Genomic DNA, 21,126 nt, shown 5'->3' with positions numbered 1-21,126 from the left:
TTGGTAATTGTTGAAGTAGTGACAGTCGTATCACATTACCATTGTTCGAATCGGCGAGTCTTTCGTCTTAATTACACACATGCCCGCGCACGCGCACACACACACACACACACACACACACACACACACACACACACACACACACACACACACACACACACACACACACACACACACACACACACACACACACACACACACACACACACACACACACACACACGCACACGCACGCACACACACACACACACACACACACACACACACACACACACACACACACACACACACACACACACACACACACACACACACACACACACACACACACACACACACACACACACACACACACACACACACACACACACACACACACACACACACACACACACACACACACACAGATCTGTGCTTTATGTATTCTAATCGAGTATGCATCGTGTGTACCTGCAGTTACAGGCGCACATGCATTCTTACATGCATATATGCATACATGAATAGACATGCACACATAAAAATAAACACGCGTGTATGAATGCATATATCATATTGCTCGAGTAACCATGCATTCATATCTCCTCTTAAATCCTTCATTAAAGTCAATATTTTCTAATTATCTCCTTTCGCCTCGTCCTTCTCTTCCTCCCTCCTTTCCCCCTTCCTCCCTCCTTCCCCCACACAAAGAGCCCTCATCAACGTGATGTTTCAGCAGTACTCCAAGAAGCTGGGTTATTACGAGTTGTCCCAAGGGTGCTAGGCTGTACGCCGCGCCGACAAGCTCTGGGGTGAGCGATTGATTGTCTGATGTGTCGTTCAAAATCAGACGGCTTTCGCAGTAATTTCGTAGTTTAATACTACGATTTATTCACAGACTGGGCCTTGTTTACAAAGAGAATGTTCCTACTTCTAATTCTGAGTCGTATGTAAACACACGGCCTTCGGTTGTCGCGTCAAGGTTTGTTGTCTTCGGTTGTTGTCCATGTAGACGCTGTACCGCGAATCGTTGCCTCGTCGTCGTTTTAACATTCAGGACATGAGCGAGCGAGTGACCGGCAGTGATTGACGAGCGCCTATTGTACTCGACTTCGTGTTCCAATGGATATCGTTCGATTTTAAAACGCGGACGCTGCGTGTCTACGGTTTAGTCTGTTATTGAGTTTGATAGCTTGCCCGTGCCATAAGAACATATGAATGAAGGAGACTGCAAGAGACCATAGGGCCTACACTAGGCAGTTCCATGTCCATTACCACCTGTCATCCCCGTCCAGAAAGCCGTCTAACCGTTTCTTAAAACAACTGATAGTTTCAGCGCTCACTACATGGTTACTAAGTCTATTCCATTCATTGACCACCATCCTATTATTAAACCAATTCTTGTCTATTTCCTTCTTAAATCTAAATTGGTCCTATTTGAATTCATTACTGCGAGTCCTGACCTGTTCACTTAACATGATGACCTTGTTTGGTGCACAGTCCAGGGTCTCAGTAGACGGCCTGGTGTTATCGTAGGTAATATACGATCTGGGCAACAACAACTTACGATCTCGTAAACATTGGAGCAGCACGCAAAGGACCAGGGTGGTTGCAACGTGGCCGTATCTCGTCGAGCGATCGGTCCGCGTACCAGGGCTAGTTGATGAAAAGGCGCAGACACTAACCGGACCCAAGGTATAAGAAATCCGTTCACCTGGGTCTTGTAAATTCACTGTCTCAGCACCGCCATTAATAACAGTCTGACTGTCTAATGATGTCATAGCGTCGTCTCATTGTTTTTTAAAGTGAACTGACCTGTTCTTATTTAGACCTGAACTTTACCCACAAAAGCCAAAGAAAGCTGTTATCAACTTGTTAACAGAAAAAAAATTGCAGTAGAAGTAGTAGTAGTTTCGAATATAGCAGCAGCAACACCAAGAGTATTTAGAATGTTAATCAAAGAACAAATTAAATAATAAATATAATAAATACCGACGAAGATCCTGTTGCTAGTAGTGATGAAATATAACGTTTCCGAATATGTAAGCATTATATCTTTGTATGTAGATGTTCTGGATTTATCTTCGTTTTTTGACAAAATTGATCAGACAAAAAGAAACGGGAGAGCTATTAAAAGAGATTAGAGAATAATCCTATGCAACCCCGTTATTATAACAGAAATGAATTATGTAAATCCAGAGTTCAAAAAAGAAGCAGAAAAAGAAGAAACAAAGAGACAATGACCGCGAATGCTGGTAGGTGCGTTCACAAGGTATATTTCTGAGTGTCGTCTCGTCAGGACTATGATCTTTCTGTTTCCCACGCACGCGCACACACACACACACACACACACACACACACACACACACACACACACACACACACACACACACACACACACACACACACACACACACACACACACACACACACACACACACACACACACACGCACACGTATACACAAAAAGAACTTGATACGTGACGTGAGCAATGGGTGGGGTTGACTGAGCTTGTACGAATTAAGGAGACACTCCCTTTAATACCGGTGCAACGACGACGATAAGGGGGAGAGGGGGAGAGGGAGGAAGAGGAAAGAGTTTGAGGAAAATGGAGAATAATAAAGGAAGAGGAAAAAATTTAAGATAAAAAAAAGAAGGACAGGAAGAGGAGAAAACTGGAGATGTAAATTAAGGAGAAGAGGAAAAGAGGAAGAAAGAAGAAAATAGGAGTTTGAGGAAAATGAAGAATAATAAAGGAAGAGGAAAAAAAAATGAAGAATATGAAAAAGAAGGACAGGAAGGAGAGAAAACTGAAGATGTAAATTAAAGAGAAGAGGAAATATGTACATAAAGAGGAAAAATTAGAAAAAAGGGAGATTTGAAAATCTAAAAGGATAAAGAAAACGAAAACAAGGAAGTGAAAGAATCTTAAAAAAGGAAGGGGAAGAGGAAAAAAACAAAGAGGAGAAAGAAAGCCAGGAGGAGGAGGAGAAGGAGGAGGAGGAGGAGGAGGAGGAGGAGGAGGAGGAGGAGGAGGAGGAGGAGGAGGACTAGTCAATGGTCAGAAGCAACTCATCGTAGTGACTTGCATGAGAAGAAGACATGACAGCCAAACCTCAGAAAGCTGAAGAAGTACCGGAGTATATATAAATCACCGAAGACCAACCGGACGGTATCAAGGCTGTTAGACTCATTAATGAATACCCAATTTGATCAAATTTATATGAGATACCACTCGATACCAGCATTCACTTTAGAAGAAAAAAATGACGAAGGTGTTTTGTAGTTTGAGTTGATAGAGTATTGGTGGGTACTATTCACAGGACTTCGATGGCTGGAAGGGGCCTGCGACCGAACTATAAGTATTAGATGCCACCAGTGGATAGTACGAATAGTACGGGAGTTGCTAGTTATACCATTGGATACCGATAATCTCTATGATGTTTTTGTAGTATAGATTGCAGTTACTGGAGGGGACATACCCAATAGGAGATGCTTATAGAGATGAGAGAGTGGAGAAAGAGGTCGAAAGAGAAGGAAAAGAGGCGGGGACTAAGAACGGAAAGATGGAAAGGAAAAGAGAGGGAAAGTGGTAGAATCAGAACGCAGAGGAGAGAGAGAGAGAGAGAGAGAGAGAGAGAGAGAGAGAGAGAGAGAGAGAGAGAGAGAGAGAGAGAGAGAGAGAGAGAGAGAGAGAGAGAGGCAGAGGGGGCTAACAAAAGTGAGGGAAAGGGTGAAGAGAAGGAAAGACGAATGGAGGGAGGGGAGGAGGGAGGTGGGAAACTGGCGTGAGAGGGTGCAGGAGGGGTTTCATGAGACAAATAATATCAGGGGAGCTTTAATGCCTTTATCACGGAGACATCTTTCGTCTATTTTGTTCTAGAATAGAGATGGAGGGATTCCATGTAGTTGAAGAAGTGAGCTCAAGACTGAAGAAGTCTTCAGTCGATTGAGGACCTGTGCAGAAGCTTCTCAACCCATGAAGCTGGAGAGAACCTTCTGGACGAAGACAGATCGAACTCCTTGAGCGATGTCGCCGAAGTGAAGGAGTCGAAGCGAAGAGAAATGGGAGGAAGCTGTGGTCTGCGCGCGAAGTCGGGCTGAGAAAAATCGAGTCCCTGCGCAGATCCCGAAGAAAGGCGTTGCGTACTGCGCAGGAAGGGGAAGAGCTGGAAAGAAGTGGTCAAATGCAAGCTGCAAGAGGATCTACCGGAGTGGGGGGGTTCTGTATCTGATCGGTGAGCAACGTGCGGGTTGGTTGCAAGTGGCGCATCCTAAGTGGATGCAGAGGTGTGAACAAGTGGACTAAGACAAGGGAGTTGATATCGGGTGACTGTGAGCAAAACAAATGGTGGTCTGCAAAATGGGTCGGTCATTATTTTGCGCGTCCGGCTTCGCCGCCATGGTGGCAAAGACCGCAGAAGTCTTTCCCACAGTGTCTTTACTCTGAGGACTTGCAGTGTCTTATCCACCCCGAAGTAATCGCCTAATCACTCACAGCGAGGTTTGGCTGTCTCAGCCCCACCCCCTTCCCCGGTCCATCCTCTGCCACCACAGTCACTCCTCATCACTCCCAATGCGGGTCGAAAGTTTTCGAGTGCTTCTTGAGCCAAGTTTCTTCAGTTAGATGTACCATAAGTATATAGAAGGTGTCTGGAGTACATGGTGGTGATGTGGGAGATGAGTTGTCAAAAGGATGTGACATACATACTATTTCCAGGTTACATAGACTTTACAGACTTTTATAAGCGATAAGACCTTGTTCCTATAGTGGTACACAGAAAAAAGAGAGGACAGGGAAGGCGAGAAGACTGATGTATTACGGGAACTGAGAAGAAGATAAGAAACGGGTTCTTGAAAGGGACATAGAAATATTTGATGTAGAAAGGGGAGGACTGATGTGGACAGAAGAATATTTGATGTAGAAAGGGGAGATCTGATGTGACGAAAAGGGATGTGGCGTAAGAGAATAGTACCGGATGTGATGTGACAGAAATAGAAGAGATGTGAGGTAAGGCGGTGGGGGGAGTAATTGGCGTGAGCTCTTAGAAGTCGAATCACGTGACATAATCTGTATCATTCGACATTACGTCACGCCAAATTATGCTGGCGGGCCGTTCTGACAGACGCATTTGGAAGGAGGGCAGGAGGAAGAAGGAGTAGAATGTGAAAGACGAGGAAGACGAAAGGAAAAAAAAGAAGAAGGAAAAGAAGAAAAGAGGGAACAGGGTAATTAGGATGAGGTAAAAGATGAGGAGGATGAAGATGAGGATGATAAGAATAAACAATAATGTATACATGCTCATGTGCACAAACGTGAGTAATCACACACACACACACACACACACACACACACACACACACACACACACACACACACACACACACACACACACACACACACACACACACACACACACACACACACACACACACACACACACACACACACACACATGTTATGAAACTGATGCGCGTTGTTATTTAGGGAATATGTTGTGGATATATTAATGAAGGCCTACGCTCCTTAGGCCAAAGATCCATCAAATGATCACAAAAGTCTGGCGACAGATAAAGGAAGACGAATGGAATCTATTATTATGTAGAAGGGCATATTTCGTTCTTCCTAACGCCAGGATCTTGTTCGTACAAGGCTCACCATATACCACCTGACGACTGAGGACGTATCATATGTGTAACGCGACACGAGGCGACGTGACGTGGTCATGGTCTCGCCTCACAACGAAAGCAAGAGTCTTCTTCACCTCACCCCCCCCTCTCTCTCTCTCTCTCTCTCTCTCTCTCTCTCTCTCTCTCTCTCTCTCTCTCTCTCTCTCTCTCTCTCTCTCTCTCTCTCTCTCTCTTTCTCACATACACACCGCGTCCACCCCATCACCTCGAAGAAGGACCAAGACTCCTATTCATCGAACTCCTTCCATAACGGAACGAGTCTGTGAATAAAATTACCGGGATCTAGTGAACCCAAGCTCGTTAAATTACGTCACCGGCTTTGGAAGACTTGATCGATGTCGACATAAAACATTTTCACTCTAGTTCAGCTCCTTGAGGTTAGGAGTTTAAAGTCGTTTGTTCCAGGGGACGAAGCGAGCTTCCAGGGTGCCTCCAAGGTGTCTCTAGAAGAACCAGAAGCTTCCTTGGGGTTCTCCTCTTGAGGGTAACCTCCCCAGCCCCCTCCCAGCCTTCGTAGGTCTCCTCCTTTGTGTAACAAGGCGTCCCCAAGTACCTAATAGCATATGGCGATCCACGGAAACGAGGAAGAGCTTTGGTAGGGCGGCCACGAGCTGCCCCCGGCGAGATCGAAGGGAGATCACTGCGTAAGCATATCGAGACTCATTTCCTGCATTCGTCCCCGAAGCCACGATTTCGTGAATGTGTGTGTGTGTGTGTGTGTGTGTGTGTGTGTGTGTGTGTGTGTGTGTGTGTGTGTGTGTGTGTGTGTGTGTGTGTGTGCGCGCGCGTATGCTTGAAAATGTAAGATTGGAAGAAATATTGCAAAAATCAAACTTGGCCTGCATCTAAACGTTTGTATGCATGTATGTATGTATGTATGTATGTATGTATGTATGTATGTATGTATGAATGTATGTATGTATGTATGTATGTATGAATGTAAATACGTATGTTTTTTCCACCTCTATGTATGTATGTATACATGTATAAATGTATGTATGTGTGTATGTATGTATGTATGTATGTGTGTATGCATGTATGTATGCATGTATGCATGTATGTATGCATGCATGTATGTATGAATACATGCATGTATGTATGAATGTATGTATGTATGTATATATGTATGTATGTATGTATGAATGTCTGTATGCTGTATGTATGTATGTATGTATGTATGTATGCATGTATGTATGTATGTATAGTGGTTATCTCTGTTTCGGTTTGTATTTTGTCTTAAAGGTTTTATGGTATCAGAAACGTTCTATATATCATTTATCTAAACGATGTGAGAATTCTTCAAAATTATGCTAATTTTTGGTAAAGAAACCCAAAATTTTAATTTAATCACATTTATGTATCATCTTCATATTCTTCTCTTTATAGAAACAAATTTATATATAAAGATAGTTTCGTAGCATTACGAAATTTGTCCTCCGTAAAAAAAAAAAAAAAAAAAAAAAAAAAAAAAAAAATAAATGAATAAATAAATAAAATAAAATAAAGTAAAATAAGTAAATAAATGAATAAATAAATGAAATAAATGAATAAATAAATGAATAAGTAAATAAATATATAAATAAAAGAAAAGAATTCGAAATCAGAACTCACCGAACTCAGATACGGAAAGGCCAGAAGCGATGACGTCACGTCGGTGTTGTCTTGGGGCGCAATGCTGAAGTCGCACATCGGAGATCCAGGATCACAATCCTCAGGATTTTCCTCTTTCAGAGGCACGTTGGAGCACGCGTTGGGCACCCACAAGGGCGGGGCATCGTGGGCGGTGCTGCGGGACTGGTAGTCGTGGCTCGGACCGTGGGCGTGGCGGTAGTGTGGTGGGTGGAGAGGATTACCCACACTTCCCGACTCTTCGAAGACTCCATATCGATAGCGCAGCCATGCATGAGCAAGGAGACGACCTGGAATAGAGATATAAGATATTGTGTGGTTAGTCATTACGGTGGTGTAGGGCGGGGGTGGGGGGTGGGGAAGGGGGTTGGTGGTTGCTAGGAAACAGATAAAAACAGTCTTACTATGAAATGTGATTTATGGTTGTTAGCGTGTTTTCCTATCGTGAGAGATGGCGACTGAATGTTGATGATATCACTGGGTATCGTACAGTGAGTATATACGAATATATACACGCACATGATCATACGCTTGAACACACACACACACACACACACACACACACACACACACACACACACACACACACACACACACACACACACACACACACACACACACACACACACACACACACACACACACACACACACACACACACACACACACACACACACACACAAACTTTTTGTAAGGTTGGTGCTTTGCATCGCTTTGCAATTGCAACTTATGGCAACACTATTCTTGCTTCACACTCGTTACAACACCCTCGGGCGCAATTAACCACGATAGAAGGAAGTCAGGGCGAGATAAGGCGAGGTTTCTCCTTCGTCAGCCACTCTAGGAGCAGACAACCTGGAGCCTCTTCAGCGCTGTGACGTGGTTAGTTGCGGGCCGGCGTTTCCCGAACTTTTCCAGTACATGACCCCTTACAGTATTAATTTCTGATCCTACTAATTTCTTATACCGGACGAACTTCGGGATATAACGGATCTGTCCGGTATTTCCATCGGGTATAACGGATTCTCGGTTATAAAGGTTATAACGACAGAGCCCTAGCCCCATATCGCCCGTTGTATTACCAATCCTAACATGGCCCCAACCTATATAAGCATTCCCAAAGCGCACTAATTTCTAAAATCGCTGATACATTATCTTAAAAGTGTAAAATCACATCAGAGAGAGCAATAAGAATATATATTTGTTATCATTTACTAATATTTATTAAAAAGATTGATATAATCATGTATTTTAATGAGAAGGATGTGTTTTACTTTTTTGATACAAGCAAATCAATACGCGGGTCCTTGTGGCTGAATGTAGATGTAGTTGGACCCTCCATGACCCACCAGATGAAGGCTCATGACCCTTTTGGGAGGTCATGACCCGCAGTTTGGGAACCCCTGTCGTAGGCCAAGGATAAGCTCATTTTATTAAGCTGGGGAGAAGAACGATGTAGCTAACACAAACAGCAACACAAACAGCCTCGTTAGGGCCAGTAGGCCTCCTGTTGTTTGTTCTTCCTTTGTGTTCCACTCTCTTCTTCGTCTTGCACTTTCTTCTTCTCCTCCTCACTTTCTTCTTCCTTCTGCTTCTCCTCCATTTCATTTTACTTCTCCTCCATCCCCTCCTCCTTCTCTACTTCCTTCCCATTCTCTTCATCCTGTTTCTCCTCTTTTTCCTCTCCCCCTCCTCCTCCTGCTCGTCCTCCCACTCCAAGTCCTCCTCCTTTTGCTTCTCTTCCTCCTCCTTCTTTTTCTTCTCTTCCATCTCCTCTTCCTCCTTTTCCTTCTCCTCCTCCTCCTCCTCTTCCTCCTCCCCCTGCTTGTTCTCCTGCTCCTGGTCCTCTTCCTTCTACTTCTCTTCCTCCTCCTTCTCCTCTTCCACCTCTTCTTTCTTGTCCTTCTCTTCCTCCTCCTCCTCCTCCTATAGCACTATTACACATCATCAGGATGAACGGCTGTTATTGGGATGATTAATATCCTAAAGCTAATAGGTTTCAGAGCCGCAAGTGGGGGGAGGTGGTGGAGGGTGGAGGAAGATGTGGAGGAGGTGGTGGAGGAAGATGTGGAGGGGGTGGTGACCGAGCGGGCCTTGAGATACAGCCATACCATCCTTCATCTATAGTTATAATCAATATTACAGTTATGATCCATTATTCCTAAGGTTATTGATGTTGATGTTAATGCTGCTGCTGCTGCGGCTGCTGCTACCGTCGTCGACGTAATTTATTGCTTCTGTTGCCGTTATTATCGACGTCTGTGAATCTTTTTTTTTTATTTTAACAAAGAAGATATCGGAGAGAAAAAAGTAAACAAGAAGGAGGATGAGGAGGACAAGAGCGTGGGAAACGAGATGAAATCAAACTTGTGTTGGATGGCGTTTGCACTGTTGGTGGTTAATGTTATCGTAACTGATGCTCGTGAAAATGGTAGTGGTGACTGGGACGATGAAGATGAAGACGTTTCGGATGGTGATAGTGGTTTTGAGTGGTGGTGCAGACACTCCGTGGTGGTGCAAACGCTCCGTGGTGGTAGTACTGGTGGTGTTGGGGCTTGTGGTGTTGGTGCTGGGAGATGTTGGTGCTAATGGAGATGTATACGTCTCATGTTACCGCAGGAAAACGATCCCATGATTCAGAAATCCGGTGGGTACCAATCTTTGGTGGTTGACGGGATCTGTCTTCTCAAACAACCAAAAGAACGCTGAGACAGGTGGATGTTATGACCAACCCACCTTTTCTTCTTCTTCTTCTTCTTCTTCTTCTTCTTCTTCTTCCTCTTCTTCGTCCTCTTCTTCTTCTTCTTCCTCTTCTTCGTCTTCTTCATCTTCTTCGTCTTCTTCTTCTTCTTCTTCTTCTTCTTCTTCTTCTTCTTCTTCTTCTTCCTCTTCTTTTTATTCTTCTTTTTCTTTTTCCTTTTCTTCTTTTTCTTCTTCTGTTTCTTCTTCCTCTTCGTCTTCTTCTTCTTCTTCTTTATTTCACTACTCACACCCTCTCAAGCAATCACCCCGTCAGCCAAGTCTGAGGTGCCCCCGAGAAATAATATTCTCGTCATTTGCATGAAGGTCTTGGCTCAGTCTTTGTATACATAGAAATTTCTTGTCGTTGTTCAAGATTCTAGTATAAGATGGAGTCCCAGTGATTATTCACTCCTCTTTGTTCTTCAAATAAAGAACTGAAGATGATTGGTTTCCTGGATGGGTTTAATATCTCAAGATTCTCAAAGATTACAGTAATAATTCATCACTGTAGAGATGATTTGGAGAAACCCACGGTAATGAGGACAACGATGATACCGATGTCAATGACATTGACGAAGGCGCTACCGAAAACAACAACGAAGAATTAGGATGAGAAAGAGAAAGTATAGGAGGAGGAATAGGAGGAGGACGAGGAGGAAGAGGACGAGGAGGAAGAGGAAGGAATAAGAATAAGAAGGAAGGGAAGAATGAAGGAAGGAAGAGTTTGAGGTAGAAGAGTAGGAAGGATAAACATGAATTTGAAGAGAGGGCAGTACGAAAAGAACAGGAAGAAAATGGAGGAAAAAAACAAGACGATGTAAGTACAAGAAAGGAAGAGGAAAAAAAGGAGGAGGAAAAGGAAGAAGGAGGAGGAGGAGGAGGAGTGGAGGAAAAGAAGAGGAAGGAGGAGGAGGAGGAGGAGGAGGAGGAGGAGGAGGAGGAGATGAGGAGGTTGAAGAGGTCACGTGACATAAAAACAGGAAATAGAAAACGGGAGGTGGAATAGGGTACGATGGGGGAAGGCAGTGGGTGATGTAGAGGGGAGAGGGGAGTAAAATGGATCCTGGGGAGTTGGGGAGGACACAGGGAAGGGGGGAGGTTGACTTGGTGGTGAGGGGGGAGGGGGGAAAAGAAGATAGCGGAGAATTATACTCGAGCGGCACTTTCATTTTTATCCCAATTGTCAGTGGAATGTTTCATCTTTATTCATGTCGCTCTTTCGGTAGCAAAGGTGAGGGGTGGAGAGAGTGTTATAGTGTACATGTATTGCACCGTACATTTGTAATTATTGTGCGTATGTATTAATAGACAGGGAGATACATGTTTTCTCCCTTATATATTCGTCACATTTTATATCATTATTTTGTACTCGTTTTTGTATTATCTGGTTGCAGATTCGTGTTTTTTTTTGTAATCAAACCGTGCGATTTGTGTATGTTTCCCGCACGAATTTTGGCGTCCCCAAGCGACGCCACTCTCGGTCTCGTCTCTGGAGTGAACACACGTATCGTTTATGTCGTGCTTTACAAATTACTAATTGATTCGTATTCATTGTTTTATTAGCCACTCTATTACAGGAGTATATAGGACACTGAGTGAGGGAGCGAATTAGATGGGGAAGTAAATTGTATAGGGGAGAGAAAGGTAGGATGGATAGGGTGTTTAGAATACCTGGGGGGATTAAGAATGTCGAGAAATGTAGGTTTTAGAGTACGCGAAATGGTGGGGGGGGAGGGGAGGGGAGGGGGGCGTATTTCCGGTCATGGAGAATGGGGACGAAGGTAGGGATGGGGAGAAAGGGAGAAACAGGATAACTTGTGCAAATAGGCTAATGGGCTGAAGACGGAGGGATGTTTGTGGCGGGAGGAGAGGGAGGAGGGGAGGAGGGGGAAGAGGGGAGGAGGGGAGGAGGGGGAAGAGGGGAGGAGGGGAGGAAGGGGAGGAGAGGGAGGATAGAGGTAGAATAGAAAGACGAAAAAAGAGAATGAGGACAAAGAAAAGTGGAGGGAGGGGAATGAAGAGGAGGAAAATAATGCTGAAGGGATGAAATAAATAAATAGATAAATAAATAGATTAATAGGCAGATCAATGAAAAAAAGAAGTAAAAGAAGAAGAAGCAAAAGAAGAAGAAGAAGAAAAAGAAGAAGAAGAAGAAAGAAAAAATAAAAGAACAAAAGGAATGATAATAATAATAATAATACTAATACTAATAATGATAATAATAATAATAATTAATAATAATAATAATAATAATAATAATAAGAGGAAGAAGAAGAAGAAGAAGAAAAAAAAACAGAAGTTAAAAAAAAAAAAAATTAAATTGAAGCTCCACAAGTTGGAGACGACCTTAAGTCATGACCGCCAGGAGGTCCTACTTCGGGTGGCGGAAGCCCCTGAGGAAGGTTCCTTTGTTAACCCACAGATGAGTGCCATTGGTAAATTTCCTTTAACGATGCTGCTGAAAAACTGGCTTGTAATTTTTTTTTCATTTCGTTGAATTACAAATTATTCTTTGTTGTTTGTGTTTGGTTGCTCTTGTTGCTGAAGAACTGGCTTGGTTTTTTCAATTTCGTTGAATTACAAATTATTCTTTATTATTTGTCTTTGGTGGGCCTTGTTGCTGAAGAATTGGCTTGTAGTTTTTTTTCAATTTCGTTGAATTACAAATTATTCTTTGTTATTTGTCTTTGGTGGCTCTTGTTGCTGAAGAACTGGCTTGTTTTGTTTTTTTCAATTTCGTTAAATTACAAATTATTCTTAATTATTTGTCTTTGGTGGCCCTTGTACGCATCTACTCCTATTATTTCTCTTCCTTTTTTAATTTCTTACTTCTTTCCATTCATCTTTATTTGCTTCCTAGTCTTTCTTCATTGTTCTCTGCTTTTTTCACTTCCTTTTTTTTCAATTCCCTCTTCCTCTATATCTTATTTTTCATCGATTTACTATTCCTTCTGTCACGCTTTCTAGTTCCGTACGAGTAGACACGCTGTATGAAGATCAGATACAGTATGTTATTCAATGAACATCATTGAGCTCGCTTTTATTTCGTATATTGTTACCTAGTTTCTACCATGAACTCTGCCATTCAACCTTTGAATTGTGTGCGCAAATGTCTCGCTCTCATTTCTTCTTGATTCGTCTATTATCATTACATTTATCTTGAATTCGTGAAATCACTCTTCAGAGAAAACGGGCACAAACGGCGACGACTTCCGTGATCTCTTCACTGTGTCAACACAGCGACGCACTTGATGCACTCTGTTCTGGCAGAAAAGAACTGCGATTTCATACAGCAGAGAGTCGAATTCCGTTCTGAATGGGATCTCAGTCGATAGATACCCCTGCCAGGCCTTCACACAGGTCCTCAACTTCATATAATTGCCACTCCTTAGTGAAAACAAAATGCATTTATTACTCCGCCATGTTGAACGAGTTACATAGGCTCTGACGCCAGGAGAGAGAACATGCGTGAGGTGACAATCATGGGCGTATACGAATCACGCCTCCTTCATTATCGAGAGTGTTTCCTCTAAAATCATCTTTGGGGAATCGAAATGAAAGAAAACCTCATACCAGTCACTGACGGGACTGAATGCAGTAAGGCTACAACCCTTCCCACCTTCCTAGTAAGGGGTGCCAAAGACTAGTTGCAGGAGAAGTAGGAGGAGGAAAAATGCTACCCGGTAGGGAAGGGGATGAGTTAACGGAAGCTGAGGGTGAGAAGGAGCGAACTCCTCCCTACTCGAGGTCTGCCAAGCGGGCTGCGCCTCCGGGTCACAGCCTTCGAGGGCGAGAGACTAACGGAAGGGCGCACAGCTCCGAAGATCCCGTCACAGTTTCGGTTCTTCTTGTTCTTATTCTTATTGTTGTTGTTGTTGTTGTTGTTGCCGTCGTCGTCGCCATCGTCGTCGTTATCGTCTTCGATTTCTTCTTTTTCTTTGTTTTCTTCCTCTTCCTCTTCTTCTTCTTCTTCTTCTTCTACTTCTTTTTCTTCTTCTTTTTCCTTTTCTTTTTCTCTTCTTCTTCTTCTACTTCTTTTTCTTTTTCCTTTTCTTTTTCTTCTTCTTCTTCTTCTTCTTTCTTCTTATTCTCTTTCTTCTTCTATTTCATCATCATCTTCTTCTTCCTCTCCTTCTTCTTCCTGCTCTTTTTCCTCCCTCCCTCCTCTTCCTTCTCCTCCCCTACCTCCTTCTCCTTTACTTCTTCCCTTTTATCACAATCCTCTTTCCTTCCTCCTCCTTCCCCTCCTCATCTTCCTCCTCCTACCCTCCTGTTTTTTTCCTTCTTTTCCTACCCTTCCTTCTACTCCTGTCCTCCTCCTCCTCCTCCTTCTTTAAGTCTTCCCTTCTTCTTAATCCTCCTTCCCCTCCTCATCTTCCTCCTCGTATCCTCCTGTTTTCCTGTTTTTTTCCTTCTCCTCTTTTCCTACCTCTCCTCCTCCTCCCCCTCCTTTTTTTCTTCCTCCTCCTCCTCCTCCTCCTCGATCAACGGTGCCGCCGGGAGAACTAACAAGCCGCTCATGCCTGCAAGCCTGAGACTCGACCTTCCAAAGGATGAAGACACACCTCCAGAAGGTGGAGGGTTCACTCAGACACAGACTCTCTCCCCCTCCCCCCTCTCTCTCTATATCTCTTTCTCTCTCCCCCTCCTCTCTCTCTCTCTCTCTCTCTCTCTCTCTCTCTCTCTCTCTCTCTCTCTATCTCACTCTCCCTCTCTCTCTCTCTCTTTCTCTTCTCTCTCTCTCCTCTCTCTCTCTCTCTCTCTCTCTCTCTCTCTCTCTCTCTCTCTCTCTCTCTCTCTCTCTCTCTCTCTCTCTCTTTCTCCCTCCAATTCTCCCCTCCCCCCTCTCTCTCTCTCTCTCTCTCTCTCTCTCTCTCTCTCTCTCTCTCTCTCTCTCTCTCTCTCTCTCTCTCTCTCTCTCCAGAGAGGGCTCCTACCCAGACAGGTTGGGCTAGGCCACGGGAAGGCCGCGGGCAGGCCACGGATGGGTTGGGGCGTGAGGGAGATGGGGGGCAGGGGTGGGAGGGGTGAGGAGTAATGATGGACCGAACGGTGCAGGGAAGAGACACAAGAGGCCTCGTTTGTTGTTCGGGGCAGTCGACCAGGTACAGAGCCCGCTGGCGTCTCGGCACGCTAAGTTCTTAGCATGTAGGGAAGTAAGAAGATGAAGAAGAGTTAGGAGAATGTATGGAAGAAGTAAGGTTAGAGTATGGGGAAGAAGAAGAATGTATGGAAGAGGTCAGGTAAGAGTATGGGGAAGAAGAAGAATGTATGGAAGAGGTCAGGTAAGAGTATGGGGAAGAAGAAGAATGTATGGAAGAGGTCAGGTAAGAGTATGGGGAAGAAGAAGAATGTATGGAAGAAGTAAGGTTAGAGTATGGGGAAGAAGAAGAATGTATGGAAGAAGTCAGGTAATAGTATGGAGGAGAGGAATGTATTTGGATGGAAGAAACGGTAAAATGATGAAGATGAGTTAGAAGAATGTACGGAAGAAGTCAGGTGAGAGTATGGAGATGAGGAAGAATGTGTTTGGGTAAAAGAAATGGTAAAATGAAAGTTCTTAGGGATTAAGTGCTCACTGTAGGTGTGTGAATACATTATATTCACTTAATTTTTGTATGCATACGCACACACACACACACACACACACACACACACACACACACACACACACACACACACACACACACACACACACACACACACACACACACACACATCTGTCACATATATAGAGGTAAATGCGTAATACAAATAACATATTGACATGAGACACAAATACTCTACTATGTCTGCAATCAAGGACAGGTGCCCTAACAATAAAGGAAAACAGAAGTTAAGATAAGCATTGAATGGATGAATGAATGACTAAATTGGTGAACGAACGAACGAATGAATGAATGAATGAATGAATGAATGAAGAAATACTTTCGTAAATATATATCCCGTGTAACCACAGTGGTAGCGAGCAATCGACAGGATCATTCTCTTCTCGGGTCGTATAATCACAAAAACGCACCAAGAACAATATAACATTTGTACCTCATTTCCTTCAGGATCATCAACAACCACTGAGACGGCCACAGGAGCGACAGCCGCATTTGCTGCAACAGCAGCGAGAGGAATAACAGTAACAATAACAATAAAAGAGACACTAGGAATACCACTAACTCGAGTGTTGCCTAATGTAACAATCTTTTTTATTTTTTTGTGTTTTATTGCAACATCGACATGTGGCAAAAAATAAAACAGGACCAAGACTGACACTAACTCCAGCACAAACGCTGACACGTTCAGGGGATTAGCGACACGATGTCAACACTAATAGTAACACCAGTACCAACACCAGTACCAACACCAGCATCAACACCAGGATCAAAGCCGATACCACGCCGTTACCATTCTAAACGTCACCACCAGTAAAAAGAGCCACAAAAATACCAACTCCAATAATACCAACACTGACACCAACACAGAAACGTCAACAGCAACGCATAAACCAAAACAGTACGAGTGCTCCAACCGACACGAGTACACGAACAACTGCTCTACGAACAAGAGTAAAGATAACAGCAATAATTAATAATAATAATAAAAACGAAACATTACAGATACCACAACCACCACCACCACAACCACCACCACTAGCAACACAAGCGAAGAGTCTATAACCTGATAATCCGGGAAGAGGATCAAGAGGACCTTGACTCTGCTCCAGTTAACGGGCACCTATGGATCGCCAACGGCTATTAATGGGCACGGCGTGTACTCCTCGTAGAACGTAGACGCGTGTGCCGCGAGGTATAACACGTAGATGCGTGTACCGCGAGGTATAACACGTAGACGCGTGTACCGTGAGGTATAACACGCAGACGCGTGTACCGTGAGGTATAACACGTAGACGCGTGTACCGTGAGGTATAACACGTAGACGCGTGTACCGTGAGGTATAACACGTAGACGCGTGTACCGTGAGGTATAACACGTAGACGCGTGTACCGTGAGGTATAACACGTAGACGCGTGTACCGTGAGGTATAACACGTAGACGCGTTTACCGCGAGGTATAACACGTAGACGCGTGTACCGTGAGGTATAATACATAGACGAGTGTACCGTGAGATATAACACGTAGACGCGTGTACCGTGAGGTATAACAGTGCGTGTCGTGGGCGTATAAGACATTACAAACTGTAAAGTATTTCGTAATGTACTGTATGATGGGGGTAAAGTAAAAGTTGATGTGTGTGTGTACGTTTAGCTAATTGTATTTACCTAATTGTAGTATACAGGAAGGGAAGAACACTCGTTGTGTCCTATCTCCTATTCTCTAATTGTGTGTGTGTGTGTGTGTGTGTGTGTGTGTGTGTGTGTGTGTGTGTGTGTGTGTGTGTGTGTGTGTGTGTGTGTGTGTGTGTGTGTGTGTGTGTGTGAGTGAGCGTGTGTATGTAATATTTACCTATATTATAGACCTTTATCCCCTTGCGTAAGGATAGCTGTAGTGTCTACTGATATAAGGGTAACAGCTTCAAGAAGAGAAAGAGGAAAGAAAGAACGAATGCATTTAACACATTGATTGTACATGATTTAAGAGAAAACGGGATTCATTTCGACCCCATACCTATACCTGTGACTATAGCCTATAGCTATACCAGTGCCTATACTTATCCATGCCTATATTTACCTCTATGACTTTACCTATATCTATGCTTATATCTGTATAGGTAGCTAGTATATGTTCGTATTCGTTTAAGTATGTGTATATAGTGCAGCAAAGGTTTTCTTGAAGAAATCTAGATGGTACATGGAGCAGTAAGAAGTGACTTGGAAGACTTCTGCCCTGGACGAGGGCACATCGGCAGACGAAACGGTAGAAGGAAGAAGTGGACGAGAAAGAGAAAGAGGAAGAGGAAGATAAGAAGGAGAAGGAGAAGAAGGAGGAGGAGATGAAGGAGAGGAGGAAAAGGGAGGAGGAGGGAGGGGAGGTGAGGAGGTGAGGGCGGTGAGGGGTGTAATCAGCGACTGGTTGGAATGTTGCACGTTTGTCTTCGGAGGAGGTAGTGGACGGAGGGGCTGTGGAGATCGGAGGAGGGGCTGCGTACTGGAGGGAGCGGGGGGGAGTGGGGGAAAGGGTATTCCTGCATGGGGTAGAAGTAAGCGAAACAAGGTTTGGATCTACAGTCATAGACTAAAGTAGAGCCTGTGTTTACTGTTCGTGGGTAGTGGATTGGCTACGTACATTGGTAGAGGCTCAGAATAAAAAAACAGTACTCGAGGAAACAAGTACACAGTACACACAGGACATAGGAGGCAGAGAACATAAGACCATAACATACGAATATAAAATGAAGGAGGCTGCAAGAGACCATATGACCTACACTAGCCAGTTCCATGTCCATTACCACCCGTTATCCCAATCCGTAAAGTTGCCTAACCGTTTTTTGAAACAACAGATAGTTTCAGCGCTCACTAGATGGTTACTAAGTCTATTCCATTCGTTGACCACCCTATTAGTCAACCAGTTCTTGCCTATTTTCTTTTTAAATCTAAATTTGTCCAATTTAAATCAATTACTGCGAGTTCGGCCCTGTGGTCTTAATATGATGACCTTGTTCGCGTCACGCAGAGGAAGTTGCCTGTACAGGTATAACCAGACACGGCTAGAGAAGTTCCTATCAAAAATGGAAGTGGACAGGGATTATGAATGGGAACGGCAGGTGGTAATGGACATGTAACTACCTAGTGTAGGCCTTATGGTCTCTTGTAGTCTCCTTCATTCTTACGTTCTTATGTAGAGAAGCTTCTCATAATGGCGATGAAGGTAAGAGCTCTCAGCATCGGTAAAGAAACCAGGAGCATCAGTAAATGAGGACGAGGAGAACGAAAGGGATTACTTCGGGATACCGGAGTACTACTGAAAGTGACCGGGGACTCTCGAACTTACCGGTAGGGACTCTGAATAGGCGACCGGGAACCGGGGAGAGTCTTCATCGAAGTCGCACAAACCAAGGCGAAGTCGTGTTTAGGATTTAAATACGGCAAAGGGCGGTGGTTATGTGGAGGACACAATAGGAATCTGTTGTTCGGTGGTTGAGAACGAGAAGCCTGTTTTGAAGCTAAGAAGGCATGGAATGAGACGGGGCGGGGTTGGGTCAAGGGGAGGAGGAGGAGGAGAAGGAGGAGGAGTAGGAGGAGGAGGAGGAGGAGGAGGAGGAGGAGGAGAGGAATAGGGAGAAAGAGAGGGAAAAGGAGAGGATGACAAAGATGATGATGGTGATGATTATGGTGGTGGTGATGGTACTGATGGTGATCGTGTTTACGATCATGATGATGAAGATGAAGATGAAGATGATGATGATGATGAAGATGATGATGATGATGATGAAGATGATGATGATGATGATGATGATGATGATGATGATGATGATAATGATGATGATGATGATGATGATGATGGTGATGATGATGGTGATGATGATTAAGATGATAAAGAGTAATAAGAGTAGTAGTAGTAGTAGGATGGTGAGGAGGTCGATGATGGTGATGATGATGATGAGGACAATGAGAATCAGGACGAAGGAGGAAGAGGAGAAGGAGGAGGATGAGGAGCAGAAGGAGGATGAGGAGGGGGACGATGAAGAGGATGAGAGGGATGGGGACGAGAACGATGAGGAGAAGAAGGATGTGGATAAATATGATAATTATAAGGATGAGGAGCAACAGGAGCACAGGAATGACAAACCAAGTGATGATGACTAAGTAGGGACGAGGATGAGAATGATGAACACGAGATTATAGACACGGAATGATGAGGACAAGGTGACGAGGACGAGGTGGTGAGGACGAGGTGATGATCAAGGGTTAAGGACCACATGAGCCGCTACTGCTTATGATGATGCTGGAGCATCACTCCGTAAGCATTGATCGCTGGAGGTCAAAGTTCGGGAGGTCTCTCGAAGTCATTAGTCATTAACTCCTTTCGCTACTGAGTTCGGGGGATGGGGGTCATAAGATTGAATGAAATGGTTCCGCGAAGAGAAATGCCAGCCACTTGGGACTTGAAGGATTGGACGAAGTAAGCTGAAGATCTCTAACTGCCATCGGGTGGCCCAGAAACGAATGGAGTTGTCGGTATGGAAGAGGGTACGAGTTCCTTGGTCTGATGTCTCAGAGGTCTCAGCCCCTCGAAGATGGCGGAGTCTCTTCTTTTAGCTTCTGGCGTTGGGGACCTAAGGGGTTCTTGGATCTTGTTTCTCTTAAGAAGCTGAAGTTCCTCCTCGGCCGACGAAGTTTTTTTTTTTTTTTTTTGTTTTTTTTTTTTTTTTTTTTTTTTTTTTTGAGAAGGTTCATCATTAGAAGCCGAAGATCTTCTTCGGGAAAAGAAAAGAATCTGTTCAGGTAACGCTTGTACGAGAATATTTTGCGTTTGATGGCCTTCGGGATCAATGAGATCTTAACAACCCGAAGTTCCTCTTCGGCTTTTTTTTTTCTTTTTTTTTTTTTGGGGTCAAGCTTCTATGAGGAAGCTTCGAGTTTGATGGCCTTTGAAAAAAAAAAAAAGTTCATCGTGAGGACTCATCTGGAGATGGAAAGACCTTCTTAACAACCTGAAGTTCCTCTTCGTTTTTTTTTTTCTAATTTTCTATGAGAAATCTTCGAGTTTGATGGCCTTTGGGAGAAAAAGTTCATCGCGAAGACTCTTCTGGAGACGGAAAGACCTTAACAACCTGAAGTTCCTCTTTGGAAAGAGAAAAAGAGGAGAAGTTTTTTGGTTAAGCTTCTATGAGGTATCTTCGAGTTTGATGGCCTTTGGAAAAAAAAAAAGTTCATTGTAAAGACTCTTCTGGAGACGGAAAGGACTTCTTAACCTGAAGTTCCTTTTCGGAAAGATAAAAAAAAAAAAAAATGAGATCGAGCTTCTATGAGGAATCTTTGAGTTTGATGGCCTTTGGAAAAAAAGTTCATCGTAAAGACTTCTGGAGACGGAAAGACCCTCTTAACCTGAAGTTCCCTTTCGGAAAAAAAAAAAAAAAAATGGGATCAAGCTTCTATGAGGAATCTTCGAGTTTGATGGCCTTTGGAAAAAAA

General features: G+C 43.7%; 1 protein-coding gene across 1 annotated transcript in view; it reads right to left on the bottom strand.

Moving 5' to 3' along the window:
• Positions 1-21,126, bottom strand: part of LOC143031866 (calcium-activated chloride channel regulator 1-like) — a 164,512-nt gene that overhangs the window by 10,580 nt on the left and 132,806 nt on the right. The window contains exon 3 of the mRNA XM_076196225.1: positions 7,281-7,588. Within this exon, the coding sequence (XP_076052340.1) occupies positions 7,281-7,588 (308 nt within the window). The remainder of the gene's footprint in view (positions 1-7,280; positions 7,589-21,126) is intronic.

This window comes from Oratosquilla oratoria, chromosome 1 (genome assembly GCF_046742065.1).
Source record: "Oratosquilla oratoria isolate Oo_2021 chromosome 1, ASM4674206v1, whole genome shotgun sequence".
Classification (NCBI taxonomy): domain Eukaryota; kingdom Metazoa; phylum Arthropoda; class Malacostraca; order Stomatopoda; family Squillidae; genus Oratosquilla; species Oratosquilla oratoria.
This window is presented reverse-complemented; position numbering and strand designations above follow the sequence as displayed.